At 66.4% G+C, this 17588-nt stretch overlaps 2 protein-coding genes across 2 annotated transcripts; one reads left to right on the top strand and one right to left on the bottom strand.

The window, feature by feature from the left end:
* Nucleotides 1-803: 803 nt before the first annotated feature.
* PPP1R9B (protein phosphatase 1 regulatory subunit 9B) lies at nt 804-10321 on the bottom strand. The gene is made up of 10 exons (XM_069786565.1): nt 8652-10321; nt 5305-5437; nt 5059-5179; nt 4773-4877; nt 4178-4313; nt 3877-4029; nt 3702-3755; nt 3083-3312; nt 2377-2473; nt 804-1047 (listed from the first exon to the last, which is right to left on the bottom strand). Exons 1-10 carry the CDS (start codon nt 9939-9941, stop codon nt 994-996), a joined length of 2373 nt encoding a protein of 790 aa, XP_069642666.1. The 5' UTR covers nt 9942-10321; the 3' UTR covers nt 804-993.
* Nucleotides 9940-16008, top strand: SGCA (sarcoglycan alpha). Its single transcript, XM_069788322.1, has 13 exons — nt 9940-10078; nt 10298-10477; nt 11861-12002; nt 12064-12198; nt 12639-12829; nt 13355-13500; nt 13601-13673; nt 13771-13969; nt 14063-14225; nt 14312-14517; nt 14691-14717; nt 15351-15530; nt 15936-16008. The coding sequence occupies exons 1-13, from the start codon at nt 9940-9942 to the stop codon at nt 15937-15939; spliced, it is 1785 nt and encodes a 594-aa protein (XP_069644423.1). The 3' UTR covers nt 15940-16008.
* The last annotated feature ends 1580 nt before the right edge of the window (nt 16009-17588 follow it).

The raw sequence follows: 17588 nt of genomic DNA on the forward strand, positions 1-17588 counted from the left end.
AAATACTGTGATTTATTGGGGGGGGGGGATATTTACAGTTGGGGGGGTGGGTGAGAGCATCGCCCCCACCCTGGAGGGGGACCCCCGTGTGTGTCCCCCCCTTTGCCCAGGGAAGGCGAAAGCCCTGGGCTAGGGGAGGGTAGTGGCAGGTGCTGGGGGGGGGGGCACTGGGGGCACCCCCCAGCCGTGTCCCCACATCCCTGGGGGGCTGTGGTGGGGGCTGCTTTCCCCCCCCCATGCCCGCTGCAGGGCTTGGCAAAGGCTGAGGGGTTCCCTCCTGCCCGGCGGTGGTGGCACTGGGGTGGGGGGGTGGGGCGACAGGCGATGGGGGGGGGACTTGGGGTCCCCCCCCACGGTGAAGGTCCGTGGTGTCCCGGGCACCGAATCGGAGGGGCGAACCTCGTTGCGGGGCCGGGGTTGAGTCCATTGGGGGGGCACAAAGGCAAGTGGCCCCCCCCCGGCCGGTGCTCCAGGTGAGTCCCAAAAGGAAGAGCTGGGGACGGGGGGGACGGGGGGGGATTCCAGCGTACCCCCTCTTTGCTCCCCAGTATGGCTCACATTTGGAGGGGGGGGCATTTCTGCCTGCCCCCCCCCCAACATCCAACTGGGGTGCCAGCTCTGTGTCCTGGGGGGGGGGGGGGGGGGCGAGGGGTCACGTTGAGGGGAGGGTGTGCTTGAGGAGGGGGGGAGGCCTGGGGGGGGCTGTGCCCCCCCCCGATCGGTCCATCACGTCACCACGAGACTCACACTGGACACAGACACGAACGCGGGGTGTCCGCCCCCCCCAAAACCCCCTCGAGATGCACCCCAGCCCCCCCCCCCGCTGTCTGTGCCCCCAGGGAGGGAAATGGGGGGGCACCAGGAGGCCTTGGCGGGGGGCGGGGGGTGTCTCGCCTCCTCCCCAGTGGGGAAGGGGTAGGGAGTGGGGGGGGGGACAGGGCCGGGGGGGAGAGGGCCCCCCCCCCAAAAAAATCGCTGCGGTTTGAGGGTGGTTTAAGTCGGGTTGGAATTTTTCAAAGTCTGCAGCTTGGCCTCCAGTTCAGAGATCTGAAAAACAGCAAAGGGGAGAGGTCTCAGCTGAGGGGGGGGGGCGGGGGGGCTCAGGGCCGGGTGGGGGGCACAAGAACAAGGGGGGGGGCATGGGGACACAGGGACATGGGTGCGAACATGTGGCGGAGAGGGCAAAGCTGGGGGGGACGACAGGATGGGGATACAGGGATGGGGACACGGGGATGGTGGGACTGGACTGGGGGGGACAGGACAAGGGGGGGCAGGACATGGGGGTGCTGGGGTGGGGGGAGACACGGGGATGGGGGGAAGGAGGGAGATGGGGGGGGCAGGGTGCTGGAGGGCCGGTGTGGGGCTGGGGGCAGGCTGGGGGCACAGGGACGGGCTGGGGGGGCTGCAGGCAGGCAGTGGGTAAGTCTCTGTGGGATGTCCGGGTGGGGGCATTTTGGGGGGTGACAGAGGAGGGTGTAAGGGGTGGGCTCATGGGGGGGGCTCTGCTGGGTACCAGGGGACCCCCTCCTGCTGCCCACCTGCGCCCTGGTACCCCCCAGCTGGGCGGGTGCCGCCCCCCCCTCCCCCCCGCTGTGACCCACAGCAGCATCCCGGGTGCTGCGGGATCCCGGGGGATCCTGTGACCCCACGGAGGATCTGCTATGACCCAGCACAGCTCTGGCCCCACCCGCTGGGGGGGGAATCCAGTGTAGCTAGCGTGGAATCCAGTGTGATCTGTTGTGGGATCCAGCATGACCAGCATGGGATCCAGCTCCCAACAGAGGATCGAGTGTGACCCCGTGCCTTGCGCAGATCTACCGGGAACCACTGCGGGATCCCGCGCAAGCAGCCTGGGATCCAGTGCCCAAGAAGATCTCTTTTGATCCATTATGGGATGGCAGACCCTGAAGCAGGATCCACTCTGACCCAAGCCCTAGGCAGATCCACTGCAATCCAGTGTGGGATCCAGTGCCAGGAGGAGGATCGGGCGTGCGCCAGCACCCGAGCAGATCCACTGCGATCCGGTGCAGGGCGCAGTGGCGGGAGCACAATCCGGTGGGAGCCGGTGCCCAAAGCAGATCCACCGCGATCTGGCGTGGGATCCAGCGGCCGGAGCTCAGTCCGGAGGGGAGCCAGCGCCCTACGCGGCTCCGCTACCACCCAACGTGGGTTCCAGCGGCTGGCGCGAGCCGGCGCCCGAGCAGATCTGCTGCGATCCATCCTGGGATCCAGCGGCGACGGGAACCCATGGGCCGCGACGGCAGCGTGGCGGATGCGGCGTGGCGGAGCGGGACCGGACGGCGGCGGGGCCGAGGCCGGGGCCGGCCGTGCCCGCGGGGCTCAGGGGCAGCCCGCGTCCCGGCGCCCGGTGCCCACCTTCTCCTGCAGCTTCTCCATCTCCTCCTTGTGCGCCAGCTCCGACTCCTCCAGCACCCGCCGCTGCGCCGTCTCCTTCTTCAGGAACTCGATCTCCCTGCGGGGGCCAGAGCGTGGGTGCACGTCACCCCCCCCACCCACCCAACACCGGGGAGACCCCAGGGAGGTGGGGAAGGTCGGGGGGACCCCGGGACTTGGGTGTCAGGGAGGGACAGTGCTCAGCAGGGTGGTGATGCCCGGGGATCTCCCAGGGGATGGTCCCTGCCCAGAGGATGGTCCATGGCCAGGGATGAGGGATGCCCAGGAGGGAGTTGGTGCCCCAGGGATGGGTCCACGTCAAGGGGAAGGTCCCTGCCCAAGGGAAGGTCCCCACCCAGGGGATGAAGGGTGCCCAAGAAGGATTTGGTGCCTCAGGGGTGGGTTTCTGCCCAGAGGATGGTCTGTGCCCAGGGAAACGGTTCACGCCCAAGGGATGTCCGTGCCCAAGGACAAAGGGTGCCCATGAAAGGGGTCGGTGCCCCACAAGTGGCTCCACACCAAGATCATGGTCCATGCCCAGGGGATGGTTCATGCCCAATGGCATGGTCTCTGCCCAGGGACAAGGGGTGCCCGGGAAGGGGTCGGTGCCCCAGGGGTGGGTCCATGCCCTGAGGGATGCTCTGTGCCCGGGGGAGGATCGGTGCCCAGGGCCCGGCGCTGCCCTCACTTTTGCTGGTACTCCTTGATGAGCCTCTTGGCCTTGCTGTACTTGCGCTCCAGGGTCTGGTACTGGGCCTGAGTCTCCTTGAGATGCTCATCCACGGCCTGGCAGAGGTTCTGCGCCTCCATCCAGTACCCCTCCAGCTTCTCCATCCGCTCCTTGTTCTCCTCCACACTCTGCTCCAGCTGGGCCTTCTCGGCCCGCCAGCGCGCCTTCTCCTGCTCCAGGCACTGCAGCTGGGGGACAGCAGGGTCAGGGCACGGCACGGCATGGCACGGCACGGCATAGCCAGGGAGCAGGCATGACATGGCATGGCACGGCATGGCGTGGCATGGCATGACATAGCACGGCATGGCCAGGGAGCAGGCATGACATCACATGGCATGGCATGGCACGGCATGGCACAGAATGGCATGGCTTGGCACAGCACGGCACGGCTTGGCACAGCATGGCACGGCATAGCCAGGGAGCAGGCATGACGCGGCATGGCACAGCGCAGCGTGGTGAGGGGTCTGGGGGGAGATGTGGGGAGCTAGGAGGGGATGGGCGAGATGGAGATCCAGGGGGGCTCGGGGAGATGGAGGGGGGTCCCTCCCACCCACAGGGAGCCAGGGCACCCGCTCACCTTCCTCTTCAGCTGCTGGATCTCGGCCTCGGTGACGGCGTGCTTGATCTGGAGCTGCAAGAGGAGCCGGGCGTTCGCACAGGGCTGGCACGTCCCTGCACCGCTCCCGGGTGCGCACACACACTGCTACGTGTGGGCACGCTCCCCTGGCACCCCCCCCACAACCCCTCCTCACCTCCTTGAACTTGTGCACCAGCTTTTCGGGGTCCATCTCCACGGGTGAGAGAGTGTCCTCGTTCTCGGCTAGCTCAAACACCTCGATGGCCATCTCACCGCTGGGGAACATGGGGCTCATCTCCTCCTCCTCATCCGTGGCATACTCACCCGTCTGTGGAGGGCACAGACCAGCATTGGCACATGGTGGTCCTCAGCCTGGCACCCCCACCCCATCCCACCTAGGGAAACTGAGTCACTGGTCCCATATTGGGTGGGGGGACCACATCGGTCCCCTCCTGGGTGGGTGCTGTCTCCCTCACCTCCTCATCATCCTCGGTGTACTGGGTGTAGCGCTGCTCGATCATTTCCCGCTGCCACCGCTCCTGCTCCAGCGTCTGCTGGATCAACTGTGCCACCTCGCTCTGCTCCCCCGGCTTCTCCCGCCCGATGAGGAACCTGCGGGGACAGTGAAGCTCAGCCAGGGACGGGGGGCTCAAACCGTGGGGGGTCTGGGGTGGAGGACACCCAGGTGGCACAGCCAGGGGACAGTGGGGAGGCTCAGCCAAGGGACACCCAGGTGGCACAGCTGGGGACATCCCTGCTGGGACATGCAGTGCTCCTGGGGGTGGCGAATTTGGGGGGGATGTTATGGTGCCTGTGGATGAGGTAGAGGGCTGGGGGGGGATCCTGGGCTGATGTGGGGGCATTCTGGGGAGCAGAGGGCACTAGGGTGGCACAGGACAGGCAGTGGGCATGGGGAGTGGTGGGGGGCAGAGGTATTTTGGGGCAGGAGGACAGCCTGGCCTGGAAGCTGGGGTGCTCTGGGGACAGGTTATGGGTCAGGGTGCTGCAGGGGGCCCAGCATGGGCTGGGGGGGTCTCCTGGCCCCCCAAACCCCCCAGCCCAAGGCCCTACCGGACGCGGCCCTTGGTGTTCCTGAGGACGGAGGCAGCGAAGCTCTGCGTCACCCCCACCAGGCTGGTGCCATCCACCTCCACGATGAGATCGTTCACCTGGATCCTGGGGACAAAGGGACTGTCACAGTGGGGCCACCCCTTGCCCACCTCCCCAGCATCTCCCACACCGGGGAACATCTGGCACATCTGCCCGCTCCCACACCAGCTCCTCCATCACCACCCAAGCCCGCGGGCGTGCGGCAGGGGGGACCCAAGGGGGGAGTTTTGGGCCCAGCAGCTCTTACCTGCCGTCCCGGTGGGCCGCTCCACCCTCCGTCACTGTCTTGACAAAGATACCCAGCTTCTCCAGGCCCATGTCGGCCCCTGCGCCCATGCCGATGATGCTGATGCCCAGCCCTTCAGAGTCTGCAGAGACAGAGAGCCGTGTCCTGGTGGGGTGGCACCGGCCACCCAATGCCAATGGAGTCACCTCCAACCCATCCCCAAGGTGCCGCGGAGACCCCGGGGTGCGGGATGGGGAGAGGACCCACCTTTCTCCAGCTCCACAGGGAAGAGGTCGAGCCGCTCCACCCTTTTCTCCAGCTCGTACTCGGCCGACGCGGCCATGGGGTCGACATCTTCATTGCGGCGGTCGTAGTCTTCGTTGGAGTAAGTGCTGAAGACCTGCCGTGGTGGAGGGAGCTGCTCAGCGAGGCAGCGGGATGGAGTGGGAAAACACCGCAGCCATCCACCGCCCCGGCACCGGCAGCACCCGCAGCCGAAGGGGCATCCTTGGGTGGGGGGAACGCCGGGCAGGGGCATGGGGGGGATGTTACTGAGCCTATGAGCCACTGGAGAGTCCCCCCAAGTCATGTCATGGAGTGAGGGGGAGTTTGAGGAAGCACAGAAGGTTTGGGGTGGCCCTGGGAGCAGAGATGGTGCCGTGCCTTGCACCTCACGGAAGGATGGACGGGAGGTGGATGGCCAGAGAGATGGACAAAGGAATGGATGGGTAGAATGGCAGATGGACAGATGGGTGGATGGACAGATGGATGGATAAATGGAAAGATGGATGGATGGATGGATAAATGGAAAGATGGATGGATGGGTGGATGAGTGGATGGGATATCCAAGCACTGGCTGCTCTGAGTCACACTTTGGGGAAGGAAGAACTGGCTTGTTTCTCCCTGCTCCCCTCATCCTCCCCTTTCCCCAGGCAGGGGCTCCCCAGCTCTCAGCCCACCACCTTCTCATGGTCCAAACTGCCCTGTGGGAGCAGGGAAGGGCTCTCCCCCTGGGGCACCTTCACCTCCTCTGCCCTTCCCTGCACCTCACCCCTGCCTGGGTACCTCTGTGCAAGCCTGGGCTGCCAGCCTGGAGCCCTGGGGACCCAAACCCACCATCGTGCCTGGGAGAGGTAGATTCCACCATAAGTTTGGGGTTGGTTTATTCCCCTGGATTTCCATCTGGCAGGTTCAACTTCTGCCTCCATGTGCTCACCTGGAGGGATGCCTGGGCACAGGGAGCACCAGGGACTCTGTGGGCCTCGGGGGTCCAAGGGTCACCCCTGTCCCCAGGTTTCTGTCCCCGCTGTGCCCACCTCTCCCCATTGGGCTTCACTCATGGGGTATCGAGGAGGGGTCAACCTCGGGGCTGGGGTTGCCCCCGTCCTCCTGCAGGTCTGGGGACATCCCTTTAGTCCCAAGGGATCAGGGATGGGGATGGTTGGGATTGCCGAGGCCTCACAGCAGCCCCCGACCGAGGCTGGGAAGGGGACCCAACCGGAGGCAGCTGGTCAGAGTGGGGTGATGAAAGGCAAAGGTGGTCGGGGCCACGCACGTATGGTCCTCTAACACGGTAAACCCTTGGGGATGCTGACCCCCGCTGTGGGGCAGTCCCAAATCCTCCCACACCAGTTCAGGAGGGGCTGGGGGCACCCCTACACTCACCCCAGGGCTGGGTGCCCCCATGCCAGGCACCAAGGTGCTCCTGGCCGAGGTCGGATGTGCCACCAGGATGATGTCCCCGGACCGGAGCCAGTGGGAGTGGGATGCCATGTCCCTGCGCCCCAGGAGGCTGCCAGCACCGCTCTCCGGTCGGGGACAGGCTGGCCAGGCGCTGAACCTGGGAGATGTCCCCAGAGGGGCCCCGGCTGGCGATGCCGCCGGGGCGAGTGGATTAGGGATAACACTGCAGCGCTAAAGCCTCGCCACAAAGGGTATTAGGGATGAGTGTCAAGGGCCATCGCACAAAGCCTGGTGACACCCACAAATGGGCAGCACCCACCCGGGTGGCACCCCGGGGTGCCGGGGATAAAGAGCAGGGGACGTGCCTTCGTCCCCCCACCCGCACGTGCTCCCCGGCAGGCTGCAGGCACCCAAGCCCTTAGCTACAGGCACAGGTCCCAGCTCGTCCTGCTGTGCCCCCCACCCCTGTCCCCAGGTCCTGGGGGGTTTGGGATGTGCCCAGGGCCTGGAGTTGGTTCCAAGGGAGAAGGAGCCAGAGCCAGCACATGCCCAGGGGAAGGAGCTGGCGGCGTGTGCCCCCATCCCTGGTTGCAGGGTGCCCGCGCTGGGGCTGGGTGGGGGTCCTCAGTGCTCTGGGCCCCAACCCCTACAGCAGGTTTGGGGGTTGCTCAGCATCCCCCACACACACCCGGTGGGGGGGAGCCAGGGTGCTCAGACCCCTGGGTCCCCACCCCACCCGTGCACGTGGGACCCCCACCATCACCCTGAGGGGCGATGCAGGTAAAAGCAAAGAGGCTAAAGGCCATGCTGGGGGGAGCAGAGCACCCCAAAAAGCCTGGCTGCCCGTCCATGGGAGGGACACCCTTCCCAGGGCCGGGCTGGCCAGTTCCCACAGGACCAAGCCCCCCCGCAGCGTGCAGCCACCCAGCACACGGCCACCGCTGTCCCCTGCCTGGACCACGGCGGTCCCTGTCCCCCCGTCCCAGGTGGGGCCACCCACCCGCTCTGACTCAGAGCCAGAATATAGGCCGGGGCTCTAAAAATAACCCATCTCCAGCACAAAGCAATTGCTGCTCCTCCGGTCGGGGGGATTCGAGCAGGAGAGAACACCCCAAAATAGCTGCACAGCCCCTTCTCCCCCCGCCCCATCACCAGGGGAACATCCCAGATGGGGACCCCAAACCCAGCTGGGGTCTGTGCTGGGGAATAGGGGGGGGGACACGGGTGATGCTGGTCCCCACCCGGCCATGCCGCCAAGACACTTCCCCTTCCTCCACTTCCCGAAACGGTCCTGGGCGCCGGGCTGGGCCCATGGCAGAGAGGCAAATACCCCCACACCCCGCTGTCTCATACCCGGGGACCCCCCCTCATTTAGGACGAGCCCCGGCATCGAGGGACCCCCGGGGACCAAGGACAGAGGGTGGCGGCACGGCCGCCGCACCCAGCACCCCGTACCCAGATATTTTGGGCATCCCCACCCAAAATATGGGGTGGGTCTTGGCCCGTCCTGGGCATGGTGGTGGGTTGGCACTGGGTGCTGTGCACAGCCCGCCACAGCGGGTCCCAGTGCCACCCCTCCCCACCACACCGGCCCCACGGTGGTCCCTTGCTGGCCGGGGGGGGGGCCCAGGCCATGCCAGGGCAGGGCCCTTCGTTAGCCAGCCGGCTCGTTAGCCAGGCCCATGTGGCAGCCCTCCTTCCCCCAATGCAAGGGCATGGCCAAGTGGGATGCCATGTCCCATGGCTGGGGAGGTGGGGGGGACAGAGACCCCCACCCCACCTCCCTGTCCCTGGCACCAGCCCCCCCAATAACTGGGTTTGGAGGGGTCACACACCCCAGTCTGGGCTGCCCCTCACCCTGGGGTGCCCCTCACCCTGGGGTACCCCCCCATCCCCAGCTGCCCCCCCCCTTCATCCGCAAGCGGTCTCACCTGGATGGGAGCCGTGCTGAACTGGATCTTGCGGTTGGGGACAGGCTCCTCTTCCTCGGACAACCCGGGGATCTCCACGCAACCCGACTCGGGCTCGTACAGCCCTTCGGCCTCCTCCTCCTCCTCCAGCCCGCTGCCCCCCGAGTCCTCCCCGAGCCCGCTGTAGGCACTTATGTCCACCAGGTCCGCCTCGGAGAAGTCCTCCTTCTTGGCCTCCTCGTAGGCATCGCCCTCCTCTGCCCGCTCGCCCTTGACGCCCTCCTCGCCCGTGGCCGCCCCCGAGCCCCCTTCCAGCCGGGGGGCGGTGGGCGCCGGACCCTCAGCCCCCTTGGCCGGCTGGGGCGCGGGCACCGGTTCGCCCGCTGCCGTCGCTTCCTCCTCCTCCTCCTCAGCCTCGCCGCTCTCCTCCACCTCCACCGGCTTGATCTTGCAGACCTCCTGCACCCGTGGGGTGGCCGTCTCCTTCTCCACCGGCCGGCCGCTCTTCCCCGCTGCCTTCTCCTCCTCCGGCGGCCTGGCCCGTGCCGGGGCGGCGTGGCCATCACCCGACCGTCCGGCCTCGGGGCCCGGCAAGAAGACCCGAGGTCGCTTGCCCACCACCTTGGTGTTGAGCGGTCCTCCCGCTCGTCCCGGCGCCTTGTGGAGGTTGTTACGGAGGTCGGCCTTCTCGAAGACGGCGCTGAGTTGGCTGACGGTGGGTGAGACGGCTTCGGTGTCCAGCTTGTCCAAGGACTCGGTGCTGCCGTTGAACCTCACCACCACGTCCAGCTTACGGTCCTGGAAACCGGCTCGTTCCTTACGTAGCAAGAGCTTGGTGGTGGTGGCCTTCTCCTGCGGGCTCCTCTCGAAGATCTTACGGGTCTCCTGCAGCTTGGAGAAGGGTTTGTCGGGTTTGGAGTCGAAGCGGCTGACCCTCTCTGAAACGCTGGTGCCCAGCTTGAGGAGGTTGCCCTGGTCCATGCTCTCGCTGAGGCTGCCGGCCCGGGGCAAGGAGAGGCGGACGGGCTTCTCCTTGGCCTTGGCCAGGTCGCAGGCGCCTTCGGGGCCGGGCGCCGTCCCCATCTGCAGGAACATGTTCTTGATACGGTGAACGTTGGATCCATACTTCTTACCCCGGCTTTTCTTGCCGTCTTCGCCATCGGCCTCCTTTGTAGGTGCCAGGGCCTGGATGGTGGCCTCGTAGGCGTTACGGTGGGGGGACGCGCTCCGGAGACCCCCGCCGCCCGTCGCTCCGCCAGAGGGGGACCCCCCACCGGCGGCCGCCCCGCCGCCTGCCTCCGTCCTCAACATGCCGCCACCGGGCCGCCGCGCCGCATCGCCCGCCGCCGCCGCTGCCGCCACCACCGCCACCGCCGCCGCCGCTCCCCCCGGTCTCGCCGCGGCCCCTCGTCGGCTACAGCGGCATGGGGAGGGGGATGCCGCCCGTGGTGGGGGGGGGTGGTGGCCGTCACCGGCACACCTGCACCGGCCCACGGGGGGCTGTTGGGCCTGGTCAGGCCATGTCCATCCCGGGGGGCCCCCCTCCGCCCAGGCCCTTCTTCCTTCCTCCCTTCTCCTCCTCTTCCCCTTTCTCTGTGGCTGGTGATGGAGCCGCTGCTGCCTGCGATCTGCCCGCCCCGCTGCCCGCAGAGCCCTCTGGGTCTTAGCGGCGCGCTCGCTCTTCCTCTTCCTCGCCGCCCTGCTTCGGCCTCCCCGCCACCAGGCCACCGGCAACCCCCGAGACCCCCCACTTGCCACCCAGATGCCCCCACGGTCCCCTCCCCACACCCACACGGGGGTCCCCTCCCTCTGGCATGTCCCCCCCAGCATCCATGCTGTGCCGTGCCGTGCGTCCCCCCCGCTCTGGCTTGTCCGGTGTTGCCACCCCCCCCCAGCTCTGTCCTCATGTCCCCCTCCAGCTCTGTCCCCCACGATTCCTGGGTGTCCCGTCGTGTGTCCCCCACCCACCCCAGTTTTGTCCCCGTGGCCCCCAGGCTGGTCCCTATGTCCCCTCAGTCCTGTCCCTGTACCCCCCAGTTTTGCACCCACATCCCCTGGATCTGCCCCTATGCCCCCCCATTATCTCCATAATTTTGTACCCGTGTCCCCCCCATCCCATCCCCATATCGCCCCGAGTTTGTACCCGTGTCCCCCCCCCACCCTGTCCCTGTATCTCTCCATGCTGTCCCCATATCCCCCCCAAGTTTATACCCACATCCCCCCGTCTTATCCCCGTATCCCCCCAAGTTTGTACCCACGTCCCCCCATCCTGTCCCTGCGCCCCTCCCAGGTCTGTCCCTGTGTCCCCTTGCTCCTCTCCCTGTGCCCCCTCAGTTTTATCCACATGTCCCCATGCTCCCATCCCTTAAGACCTCCACACACCTGTGCCCAAAGCCCCCCCATCTCGAGGTGGTGTCCCCACAGGACCCCTATTTACTTTCTGTCCCCATAAATCCATCCCTGGGGTGCAGCACATCCCCCCCCTCCAACGCCTCCACCCAGGGGTGGCAGGAGGGGAAACTGAGGCAGGGGGCCCCAGGGGTGGGGGGCTGTGTTGCTGCTCCCCTGCCTTCCTGCACCTGCTGGGTCATATTTTGGGGGGTTATTTGGGGGTTTGCTGTCTTCCCACCAGGCACCAGGGTTGGGGGGGGGGGCAGAGCTGATAGATTGGGGCTGTGCTGGGGGTCCCTGCTACCGGATGAGCCCCCCAAGGGGCTGGGGAACGGGGTGGGGGGCACCGCTGCTCCCCCAGGCCAGTGAGCGCACGGGCGCCAGGACCCTGCAGATGCTCCGCGTTCCCCGACACAGCCTCCCGGCCCTTTGTGCGTGACGCGGCGTGACGAGGCGTGACGTGACGTGACGCGGCGCGACGTTCCCCCCCCCTCCACGGTCACCCCTTTCCCTTTCCGCTGCCGCCATCCCCCCCCTCCACACACACACGCACCCCTCCCCACCAAACCCCACCGCAGGGCCTGGTCCCCCACTGCCGCCAACCCTCCAGTACCCCGGCACCCTCCGTTTCGTCTTGCCGGGGGACAACCGTCCTTCCGCGCTCCCTGTGCACGCACACGCGTGTGAACAGGCCCACGCACGCGTGCAGTCCTGTCTCGGTGCCACACAAGGGCACACGCGTGTGCGAGGCAGCGGTGCTGGCAGGCTGCCTGCCATGCCGGTACGGGGATGGGGGGGGGCGGTGTCAGTTGTCCCCAAGTGTCCCCACTGTGCCCCAGATGCCACCCCACTACCCACGAGTGGGGACCACCAGGACAAGCCCACCCAGGGGACACCCTACCGGACAACCCCCCCCCCCCGCCAGGGGACATGGGACCCCCTCGTCAGCCCCACTCCTCTCCACGTTCTGGAGGGGCTCGGGTACCACGGGACCTTGGTGGCAGGAGGTGGCCGTGGTGGGGTCCCCCCTCCGTGTCCCCAGTGGGACCCCCCCAGGAGGGCCCCCCCCCGGCCAGGCCAGCCCCGCTGCCTCCGTCAATCAGCCCTGGCCCCGTTCCCGGGTGCTGGTGAAGATGGAGGCCCCCGAGCTGCTCCTGGTCTGGGTGTTGGCAGGCGAGTGGGAACCCCGTCACCCCCCCCAGAGAGGGGACACGGCCAGGCCAGGGGTACCCCCAGAGGGGAGGGAATGGGGGGGACCCCCAGAGAGGGGTTTGGATGGGGGTTGCCGGTGGGAAGGGACGGCGGCGGGGGGGGGGATGTGGCTGTGACCTGACGGGGCTAAATAAAGCCGTCCTGTCCCTGGTGCCAGCTGGGTTTGGGACAGGGGGGACGGAGTGGAACCTCTCCATGATGGGTCCAGGGCAAGGGAAGGTGCTGTCACCATCCCCGTCCCTGTCCCCATTCCCACTCCCTCCTAAATATAGCCCACCCCCCTGTCCTGGGACGCCTGGCACCACAGGGACACGTTTCTGTCCCAGCCGGGTGTCCCAAGGGGGGGGGTCTGTGGGCACCTGCAGGTCATCCTGGGGTCTCTGGGGAATGGGGAAACTGAGGCAGGGAGGAGCCATGTTCCCCAGTCCCGGATCTAGTCCTGTGCCTGTCCACAGCTGTGGCCCTGGGGGGGACCCGGGCCACCCTCCCTGACCACCATGTCCTCCCTGACCACCGTGTCTCCTCCGAGACCGGAGCCATCTTCGTCCACGAGCTGGAGCGGGACCTGTTCCTCGCCGGGCATGAGGATGATGACGGTGAGGGCCAGGCTGAGGGGATTGGGGACGAGGGGTTGTCCTGCAGTGCCTGGTTTTGGGGGGGAGGGGGAGGGAGGGGCTGGGACTGTTAATGGGGGACACTGACAATGCCTCCTCCCCACCAGGCATGACCCCAGCTGGGCCATCTGTCCGTCCCTCCCTCCATTCATCCAGTCTTGTACATATCCATCCATCCCTCCATCCATCCCTCCACCCCTTCGCCCATTTGGGGACCCCCGCGCACCACCCCATCACCCTGTTAAACCCACCCGGGAGCAGCATCCCTTTCCTCCCCCACCGCTGAGGCGTTGGGGGGTCATCTCCATTTGGGGTCATTCAGCTCAAAAAGGGGAGCGGGACCCTCCTGGGGCACAGCCGGCGCAGGGACCAGTTATGCTTCCTTGTTGGGACCAGTTGGATGGGGAAGGGTTTGCGGGGTGAGGGTCCACCCCTGGCACAGCCTGGTGGCATGTGTCCCCCCATGTCTGTGTCCGTCCCCACCCGTCCGTGTGTCCTGGCACCCAGCAGCCACCCCCATCACCTTCCAAGCCCACCTCCGGGACCACCCCGACCTGCCGCGGTGGCTGCGGTACATCCAACGTGACCCCCACCAGCCAGCCTACCTCTACGGTTGCCCCACAGCCACCGAGGTGGGCACCCACACCATTGAGGTAGGTGCCCACCCTTGCGACCCCATGCCAGGGGGGTGACACGGGGAGGAGGGCTGGCATTTTTTTTTGGGGGGGGGCGGTGTCTCTCCTCTGTTTGCAGGTGCTGGCATACAACCGGCACACCTACGAGACGGTGGCACAGCGCCTCGTCATCACCGTCGTCCCCGCTCCAGGTAAGGACTCTGCATCCCCAAATCGCAGCGGGCTGTCCCGGACCCACCACAGGATGGTGGTGGGGTGTCCCCACGGGTGCCATGTGTGTCCCCCCAGGTGGGGACCCACCGTACCAGGGCGAGTTCCTGGTGGGGAACAGGAACGTGGAGGAGCTGCTGCCGGCGGCCGCGCAGGAGATCTTCCTCCAGGCCACGGCCGGCGTCTGGGCTCAGGATGACCTCCATGTCATCAACATCACCTCCGCTCTGGACCGGGGCGGCCGCGTCCCGCTGCCCATCGAGGGGCGCAAGGAGGGGTACGGGCAGACCCGGGGGGTGGGTGCTGGCGTTGCTCCTGGGGTTTTTTTTTGGAGGGGGTCACCTCCAACTGGTGCCTCCCACCCCGGCAGAGTGTACGTGAAGGTGGGCTCCCACGGCACCTTCTCGCCGTGCCTGGCGTCGGCCGCCTCACCGCAGAGCCGCTTCCGCTGCAGCCTGGGCCAGCAGCCCCTCGCCTCCTGCTACGACACCTTCGCCCCCCATTTCACCATCCGCTGGTGCAACCTCACCCTGGTGAGACCCACATGCCCCCCCATCCCATGCACCAACCCCCATGGGGACCCCCCCTGCTCCCCCCACTAACCATCACCCCGTTACAGCTGCAGATTTGGCCCAGCCCCACGGCTTCGGGGCCGGTGTGGGGTTCAGGGGTGCTGGAGGAAGATGGGGATTTCCAGCCCCCCACCGATGCCCCCCCCCAGGACCTGCTGCCCGGGTTCCTGGTGACGCTGCTGGTGCCACTGGCGGTGGCCGTGCTGCTCTGCCTGCTCCTGGGCCACCTCATGTGCTGCCGCAGGGAGGGAGTGTGAGTTGGGGGGGCACGCTCAGGGTGGGGGTCCCCCCACCCCAGCCAGGGCACGTGCACCCCGGGCTGGGTGCCCCTTCCCTGGCCATCATGGCCCCAGGACAACCTGGGGTTGGTGAGAGCCCTTCTCACCATCTTTTTTTTTTTTTCCGCCTTTTTATTCTGTTTTGTAGGCAAAAACGGGACTCGGAGACATCTGAGTAAGTCCCTGTGCCTGGGGTTGAGCCGCGTGGGTGCTGGGGGGCTGCTTTGGTGGGGGGGGGCTTTGTCGTGGTCACACATGGGGAGGGCCAGCAGGGATGGCGATGGGGAGGAGAGGGGGACGGTGAGCGGTCGGCTGTCTGAAGGATGTTATGGAAGTGGTGGAGCCTAAAGGTCTCCCCACCCCAAAAGGGTCCCCCCTCCTCCTCTCCCCACACCTCAGCACCTCCCAATAACCCCCCAGAGACACAGGCTGGAGCACAAGAGCCGTTTTACTTCTCCAATAGCCTCGGCCGAACACCAGCAAGGAGGACCCCAATGATGGGGGAGCAGATCACAGCGATGGGGAGCAGACCCCGATGATGGGGCAGACCCCAATGATGGGCAGGCAGATATCCATGATAGGGGGGAAGACCCCAATGATGGGTGGTGGACCCCAGTGATGGGTGGACAGACCCCCCAATGATGGAGGGCAGACCCCAGTGATGGAGGACAGACCCCAATGATGAGGTGCAGACCCCAATGATGGGGAACAGAGCCTAATAATGGGGGGACAGACCCCCCCAAGCCCCTCTCTAAAGGGATGCGGGTGGGAACACGGGGCGCAGCACCCAGTTGTCCTTTTTCCTCAGCATCCAGCTGGTCCACCACACCACCATCCACGGTGACACGGAGGAGCTGAGGCACATGGCCAGCAGCCGGGATGTCCCCCGGCCCCTTTCCACCCTTCCCATGTTCAACGTCCGCACGGGTCAACGCATCAACCCCATGCCCAGTCCTCCGGATGGTGCCCGCGTCCCCCTCCTCCCGCAGTGAGCCGGGGCGGTGGGTACCCGGGTGACACTGGGATGATGCCGGAGGGGGGACAATCCCAGGGATGGGGATGGATGAAGGGGCATCATGATGCTTTTAGGGGCGACTTTGCAGGGGATGAAAGCCCGGCAGCGGGCTATTGCCTGGAGCATTTTGGGGTGGGCTACCAATACTTAGAGGGGGGGTCATCAGCATCCGTATGTATCAGTGGGACAATACAGGACACCTGCATCCTATTCCCTTCCCCTCCAACCTCATCTGTCCCACCTGGCCTGATGAAACCCTTAAATAAGAGCTGTGGGAGCATTATAGCTTTTTTGGGGGGGGGGGGGGGGGGCAGAAGGGAAGAGAATGGAAGGGGGAAGGAAAGAAAGAAAGAAAGGTGTCTTCTTCCTATTTTCCAGGTAATGTGGGTGGCTGCGTTTTTGTCACCTTCCTGGGGGTGACCCTGCTGATAAAGTGGCTGTTTAGTGATGAGATGTGGCTTTTCGGCTTTATTTTTGGCCCTCTGCAACCATCCCAGCCTGGTCCTGGTGACTGTGGTGGTCTTGGGGTGGGGGGGGGGAGGTTTTGGGGTGCAGCCTGCTTCTGGGCTCCTTCTGGTTGCAAACAGTGCATTGAGTTTGCCAGTTCTGAGGCTGGGGGGATACTGAGTGCTGTGCGCGAGGGGGGGTCCTGGTCTTCTCTGCGCCCCTCTTCAGCTGCTTTGCTCCATCTGGGTGCCCTGCTTGCACCCACTCCCACCCTGCTCCATCCATGACCCCCCCAAAAGGGCTTGGGTTGATTCTGCCACCCACCCCCAGCCCTGCAGAGGGAAAGGGGATTCTGGAGAGCAGGTTGGGGATGGGGACAGGGACAACGAGGCGGGGGGGGGGATGACACAGCCCCAGGGACCCACGATGACACCCCAGGGCACCCCAATATCCCCAAGCTCACCTGGTTGCCTGTGTCCGGCAAGATCTCGCCTTGAGCCCCCGGCTGCTCCGGCCGCTCGCCCCTTCCACCGCACAGACCCTGGCATCCTGCTCAGCATCCCGCTCAGCACCCCCATAACCCCTCCCCACCCCCCCCTTCTCCCCCGCAGGGGGTCCCCCCAGCCCAACCCCTTGCCTCCAAAGAAAGAATCTCTTTCACAGCAGCCCCCCCCGCCTCCTTCGCATGGGTCAGGCGCCAGGGTGGGGGTTAGGAAAACATGGGGGCCCAGGGAGAAACAAGAGGAGCCATTGATGGGCGAGGAGAAAGGCGGCATTGAGGCCCCATCCTGCTGCCTGTCCTGCCTGCACAAACCCCCCCCCCCCACCCACCCCAGTGTTGCTGGGGTCTTACTGGTGCCCACTGGTGAAGATGCCCTGGGAGAGGTGAGCGTGGCATCACGGTGGGCGCCGTCCGCCCCGGGCATGCACACGCGTGTGCCGCTGCTGGCTGCCCGGTTCAACTTTGCACGAGCGAGTGTGCACGGCGGTGTGCTGGTGGTGGTACGTGGGGGGGCACCCGCTGGGTGGGGGTCGTGCACCCACACGGCGTGGCATGCTTCTGGCAGCCTTGAGTGAGCACAACCTCCCCCTGCCCCAATTTCGGCTCGGCTCTGTGCCCTCCCTCACCCAGCTGCAATGTCTGTGTGTGTGTGTCCCCCCACAGCTCCCCAACTCTTCCTTTTGAGGGGGGGGCACCCTGGGCTGAGTGCCCCCCAGCCCCTCTTGCTGCCCCACCCCATGTCCCCATTTGTCCCCCCATTTGGGGAGGGGACACACATCAAAGTCCCCTTCACCATGGGTGCATAGCGGCTCTCCCCTCCACCCCAAATCCAGCCCAACCCTCCTTACTGGGAGGGTGGGTCCCCCCTTCCTTCCTCTCCCCCCCCCCCCAGGGCAGTGGGGGGCTGAGCGAGGAGGAGGAGGGCTGGGGGGGCTGGCGGGGGCTGCGTTGGGGTGGGAGGACGGATGGGACGGGAGCACAGAAGCTCGGCGGGAGCAGAGCGGGAGCAGCCGGGATGAGAGCGGGACCGTGGACGAGGGGGTCCCAACCCCACCGCACCCCCACCCACCCAGGACCCCCAC

Source organism: Haliaeetus albicilla, chromosome 7 (genome assembly GCF_947461875.1).
Source record: "Haliaeetus albicilla chromosome 7, bHalAlb1.1, whole genome shotgun sequence".
In the NCBI taxonomy this organism is placed as follows: domain Eukaryota; kingdom Metazoa; phylum Chordata; class Aves; order Accipitriformes; family Accipitridae; genus Haliaeetus; species Haliaeetus albicilla.